Source organism: Salvelinus sp. IW2-2015, unplaced genomic scaffold, assembly GCF_002910315.2.
Source record: "Salvelinus sp. IW2-2015 unplaced genomic scaffold, ASM291031v2 Un_scaffold1144, whole genome shotgun sequence".
Lineage (NCBI taxonomy): Eukaryota > Metazoa > Chordata > Actinopteri > Salmoniformes > Salmonidae > Salvelinus > Salvelinus sp. IW2-2015.
The window spans coordinates 47,367-53,595 of record NW_019942754.1 but is presented as its reverse complement, the minus strand read 5'-3'; the positions used below and the strand labels follow the sequence as shown (position 1 = coordinate 53,595).

Genomic DNA, 6,229 nt, shown 5'->3' with positions numbered 1-6,229 from the left:
GCATCTGTCTCAGTGCCTGGCATGGCCAGGGGTAGAGGAGCAGGCTGGCATCTGTCTCAGTGCCTGGCATGGCCAGGGGTAGAGGAGCAGGCTGGAAGCATGGCCCTGGTTTTACTAGGGGTTTATACCAATGTAATTACAGAGTAGAGACAGTATTGTAACGATGTAACTACAGCCCAGCTCTTTCTCTCTCTCAAACACTCCCTCACTCCCAAACTCTGCAAATTTAGATCATCCCACGAGCCAGAGGAAACAAACCTCAAACACTGTGCGTGTGTGTGTGTGTGTGTGTGTGTGTGTGTGTGTGTGTGTGTGTCTGCCAGGGGTTGGGAGCAGTAGCAGGTGTTTGCTCTCCGAAAACACGCAGGCAAAGCAGCTGGACTGTGCCACAGCTGTGTGTGTGTGTGTGTGTGTGTGTGTGTAGCACCTGGACACAGCTGGACTGTATGGCAGGCAGTAGCTAATAGAGGAACTGTGTTTCTGGCCAGACGTGAGCTCCTACACTCAGCCTGTTCAACAAGTTATAGTATTCATTTCACTAGCTCTCCCTCTCTCCCACACACACACAGTTCCTTTGCCAAAGTGCTTTCTTTTTATTCTCTATATTGATTTTTGGGATCTCTTTACCCCTTGTTCTTTCAGGTCTTCTTTTAGTTCTGGGTGTGTTATTTCAGAGTCATTTGAAGGGGTGAGGTATGGTGTTTTGGGAATGTGTCATTTGAAGGGGTGAGGTGTGGTGTTTTGGGAATGTGTCATTTGAAGGGGTGAGGTGTGGTGTTTTGGTGATGTGTCATTTCAGAGTCATTTGAAGGGGTGAGGTATGGTGTTTTGGTGATGTGTCATTTCAGAGTCATTTGAAGGGGTGAGGTATGGTGTTTTGGTGTATGGCAAGTACAGTAACAACATGTGTCTGCTTGTGAAAGGGGTCTGCTTTGCTTTGCTCTAGTCCTGCTTTCCTCCCCACCTTTCCCTCTCTCCCCCTCTCCCTTTCTCACCCCTCTCCCCCCATTCTGCTGATATTCCTAATGAGGTGAGGAGAGCAGGGTTCTGTAGCACCTCTCAGTTTAGGACACCATGCCGGGACAACTGGTCATATCAGCAGCAAGGAGGAGAGCTCAGCCGAAATAGACACCCACACCTGGCCATATACACTATACCCTATACACAGCCAACCAATCAGGGACTAGGTTACTGTACCCCCTAACACACCCAGCTAACCAACCAGGGATTAGGTTACTGCAGTGTACCCCTAACTGTACAGGCCAAAGCCAACCAGTCAGGGAATGGCCAAATAGGTTTGTTGCGAGGGCAGGGTGGCTATTGTCTAACATAGCCGATCTGAGCTGCCGGAGTGAAGAAGATATCCTCCCTAAATTACAACCCCTCAAGTCCTCACCACCGTAAATTACACCTCACCCCCTCTCAGCCTCTCTGTCCCCCTTTATGTACCCCTCACCCCATCCAAGCCTCTTTGTCCTCCTCACGCCATTCCAAGCTCTCTTCCCCCGTTTACTGTACACCTCACCCCCCATCCAGCCTCTCTGTCCACTCTCTACACCTCTCCATCAACTCTCTGTCCACCTCCCCTCTGCCTCTCCCCTTACGTACACCTACCCCCATCCAGCCTTCTATCCACTCACCACCTCTCCGCCTCTCTGTCCCTCTACGTACCCCTCACCCCTCTCAGCTCTCTGCTCCTCACACCTCTCTCCCCTCACCCTACTCCTCACTTCCTACTGCCGCCCACTGTCTCTCATACTCCTTCACCCAACCCCAATGGCCTTCTTCGACTCAACCCACCCCTCTACCCCCTCCTTCCTCCTCGTCCTCAATCTGACCACCCCACCCCCTCAACTCTTCACGCCCAAACCCACTACCCGCTTCCTGGACCACCTGGTCTCTCACATGACCTGCCAGAGACCAGGGCAGCTGTAAGAGTGGGGTGTAGGGGGGCTGTAAGGGTGGGGTGTAGGGGGGCTGTAAGGTGGGGTGTAGGGGGCTAGAGTGGTGGGGTGTTGGGGAGTGTAAGGGTGGGGTGTCGGAGGCTGTAAGGGTGGGTGTCGGGGGCTGAGGGTGGGTTGTTGGGGGCTGTAAGGGTGGGGTAGGGGGCTGTAAGGGTGGGGTGTAGGGGGGGCTGTAAGGGCGGGGTGTTGGGGGGCTGTAAGGGTGGAGTGTAGGGGGCTGTAAGGGTGGGATTTTGGGGGCTGTAAGGGTGGGGTGTTGGGGGGCTGTAAGGGTGGGGTGTTGGGGGGCTGTAAGTGGAGTGTTTGGGGCTGTAAGGGTGGGGTGTCGGGGGGCTGTTAAGGGTGGGGTGTTTGGGGGCTGTAAGTGTGGGGTGTCGGGGGGCTGTAAGGGTGGGGTGTGGGGGCTGTAGGGGGTGTATGGAGGCTGTAAGGGTGGGGTGTCGGGGGGCTGTAAGGGTGGGTGTGGGCTGTAAGGTGGTTGTGGGGGGCTGTAGGTGGGTTAGGGGCTGTAAGGGTGGGTGTAGGGGGGCTGTAAGGGTGGTGTGTAGGGGGCTGTAACGGGGGTGTAGGGAGGCTGTAAGGGTGGGGTGTCGGGGGCTGTAACGGGGGGTTGTAGGGAGGCTGTAGGGTGGGTGTCGGGGGGCTGTAACGGGGGGTGTAGGGAGGCTGTAAGGGGTGGGGGGTGCTGGGGATGTTGGCTCCAACAGGGGCCTCAAATGGCTTTCGAAACTCTGTCCACTCTGAAGGGGAGGAGGAACACCAACTGGTTTGTTTGTTGCCTTTCCAAATTGACGTACTATTTTTGGAAAACACACACACGCGCACTTGCGCACACACACACTCCAACTAGGGTGTCCACCCATTCTGCACAGAGTGGATGAAAAGGAGCTTTGGTGATGAAATTTCCCTTCCTTATGTTACAATAATATTTAATATGTTTTGTTTACCTCATGTTCTGAATCGCTCCCTGGGATCTTTCTCTAACATACTGCATCATTAACATTATATAAAAAAAGTTGGATTTCGTAACTTAATACTTCCGATAATAAGCACCGAGCTCGGTTGACATAGCGGTGCCGGTTTCTCGTAACAACTTTTGAGGATTTTACATTTTGTGGTCGCCATCTGCAGTTGTTTCCGTGGGTCGCAAAAAGCTACATTTGCATGACACGAGGTGAATTATATGTAAAAGGCTTTGAAAATAAAAAGCTCGGCATACACTCCTTTGATATTTTACAGAGAAACACTTGTTTTTGTGAGAAATCTTTGAAAAGTAACAGGAATTTCAAATGAGTATGAAAGGGGTATGCTAAAATATGAAAATACAAAATATCATGTCTCAAAATCGATACCCATCTATATTGTTTTATGTCCTGCGGACTCGAGAAGAAAGATGACGAGTTCAACCGAGAACCTGTCAAGTAACCAGTAGCCTTAAATCTTGCACAGAATCCAGACTAGCTGAAATGATGCAATTTTCTATTGTGCATGAAGACAACTGGCCGAGGGACAATACATCAGTGGCATGGGCATGGTTGGGTTACACACACACAAACCACACGCACACAGTTCCCCAGTGCCAGGGCTGCAACAGTGTGACGTTAGAGCAGTCAGATTTAAGGGGTGTGGGGTGGGTTAGCAGGGAGTGGGGTAGTGGTGTCCAGAGACCTCCTGTTTAGTTTCCTAGGGAAAGAGTTTGGCACGCTGACACGGCTGTGACACTCTGAGAGAGACACACATACCAGACAGACAGAGAGAGATAGAGACCGCATGAACATGGAACAGAGCTACTGATCCCACACCAGTCAGTTGACAAAAGCCAGGGTAGCTCAACAAGCACCAAGGGTTATTTGTGTCAGCATGTCTATTCTCGCTCACTCTGTTTCTCTCTCTTTAACACACCTAAACAAATACACACATTATACACACCTTTTGACAACTGACAACTGTTGTGGTTCTGCTGTTGTTATTAGTGAAGGGGGAAAAATCGATTCAGTTACATACTGGGATATTATTTTTGACGATATATCGCATCGTTTTGAAAATATCGCAATATTATTTTTGCTCTAGTTGGCTGTACCTGCACCAAAACTCGTGAGCCAATTTGTTTTCAGCACTTTTATTTCCATGACTGATTAAAAGTTGTTTTCTCATGTCTCTCTCTTGTCTCTCTGCAGCAGACATATGGTGAGAAATATGTTTGGAACATCGAATCGCAACAACATCACAGTATCGGCAGTTAAGTATGGTGATAATATCGTATTGCGAGGTCCCTGGCAATTCCCAGTCCTCGTAGTCATGGCCAGAAATGTAGTGCTTGTGGCCAGTAGAACATAAGCCTACACCACAGATGGGCAACTTTGATGGGGGTGTGGGACACCATTTTTTGTAAATAATGAATTTCTTGCAATTCTGCTATGTGGCGGAAAGGAAAACTAGTCCTTTTACAGCTCATTTCCTGCAATTCTACACATTTTGCAATAGGGTGGAGAGAAATGTTTGCAGTTTATAATTTGATATCTGAGTGAAACTGACTAACAAAATCAATGGGGGCCGATAACAAGTTTAAATAGGTGGACGCTAAACTGACTTAGCAATCTAAAAAAAAATTCTGATGGGCTAATTGAGTGACTGTCAGTGACTGACATAACAAGAGAAAAACTGCTGCTGCACAACCACATTTAGAAGTTGCACCTGGAGGATTCTGCTATTCTAACTCACAATAGTAAGTTGAGACCCCAAATTAGTAAAAAGAATATAGATATACACTACCGTTCAAAAGTTTGTGGTCACTTAGAAATGTCTTTGTTTTTGAAAGAAAAGCAAATTTTTGTCCATTCAAATAACATTAAATTGATCAGAAATACAGTGTAGACATTGTTAATGTTGTAAATGACTATTGTAGCTGGAACGGCTGATTATTTATAGAATATCTACATAGGCATACAGAGGCCCATTATCAGCAACCATCACTCCTGTGTTCCAATGGCACGTTGTGTTAGTTAATCCAAGTTTATCATTTTAAAAGGCTAATTGATCATTAGAAAACCCTTTTGCAATTATGTTAGCACAGCTGAAAACTGTTGTGCTGATTAAAGAAGCAATAAAACTGGCCTTCTTTAGACTAGTTGAGTATCTGGACCATCAACATTTGTGGGTTCGATTACAGGCTCAAAATGGCCATAAACAAAGATCTTTCTTCTGAAACTCGTCAGTCTAATCTTGTTCTGAGAAATGAAGGCTATTCCATGCNCCCCTACTCCTCACTTCCTACTGCCGCCCCACTGTCTCTCATACTCCTTCACCCAACCCCAACTGGCCTTCTTCGACTCAATCCCACCCCCTCTACCCCCTCCTTCCCTCCTCGCTCCTCAATCTGACCACCCCACCCCCTCAACTCCTCACCCCCAACCCACTGTCCCTCTCCCCTGGAACCACCTGGTCTCTCACATGACCTGCCAGGACCAGGGCAGCTGGGGAGCTGGGGGGGGCTGTAAGGGAGGGGTGTAGGGGGGCTGTAAGGGTGGGGTGTAGGGGGGCTGTACAGTGGTTCCTCCTTTAAAAGTTGCAGCGTACTGGGGCACAGCTTGCATGTTGCCTCAGAATTCTATGGCACGTTATTTAAGTGTGAACCACTGGTACCATTAATGCTGGTTAGTGCTAGTTTGACCACCAGATGGCATCTTTGAGAAGCATTTGATAGCCTTCAATAGTGGCTGTACTAGAGAATGCGGGCACGCGGTAGACCGGGGTTCAATTCCCCGAGGGGGAGGAAGGAGTACGCTGTCCTTGTAAATAAGAATTTGTTCTTAACTGATTCCATATCTGTTATTTCATAGTTGTGATTTCGTCACTATTATTCTACAATGTAGAAAATAGTAAAAATAAAGAAAAACCCTTGAATGAGTAGGTGTGTCCAAACATTTGACTGGTACTTGCTTAATTAATTAGATTAATATTTTGGTGTTTCTATTCCAAGAAAAATTTTAAACCCTCTGGGTTTCCGTTAGGATGGAACGGAAAATATGGTGCTGTACAACGTGATGGTCGGGAGTACAGTAGTGGGCTATTTAGCTAAAGAATCCTGTGTCATGCGGGCAGGGCACGCAGGAGACCTGGGTTCAAATTCCCTACAGGGAGGAAGGAGTAGGCTGTCCTTGTAAATAAGAATTTGTTCTTAACTGACTTACCTAGTTAAATAAAGGTTACACTAAGAGCATAACATTTCTACACCCTAATTGAATAATTGTAGTCTAACCAATACC

The 6,229-nt window shown here is 47.8% G+C and overlaps 1 protein-coding gene across 1 annotated transcript; it reads right to left on the bottom strand.

Moving 5' to 3' along the window:
- Positions 1–1,999: 1,999 nt before the first annotated feature.
- On the bottom strand, positions 2,000–5,557 carry LOC112069906 (uncharacterized). The gene is made up of 2 exons (XM_024137298.1): positions 5,420–5,557; positions 2,000–2,704 (listed from the first exon to the last, which is right to left on the bottom strand). The coding sequence occupies exons 1-2, from the start codon at positions 5,555–5,557 to the stop codon at positions 2,000–2,002; spliced, it is 843 nt and encodes a 280-aa protein (XP_023993066.1).
- Between the last annotated feature and the right edge of the window lie 672 nt (positions 5,558–6,229).

Excerpts from the sequence above, each read along its gene's own strand:
- LOC112069906 (XM_024137298.1), bottom strand. The coding sequence starts at position 5,557 with ATGCAAGCTGTGCCCCAGTACGCTGCAACTTTTAAAGGAGGAACCACT. Across the intron at positions 2,705-5,419 it reads AGCTGCCCTGGTCCTGGCAG|AGTGGACAGAGTTTCGAAAG; the intron begins GTCATGTGAGAG and ends CCTCCCCTTCAG.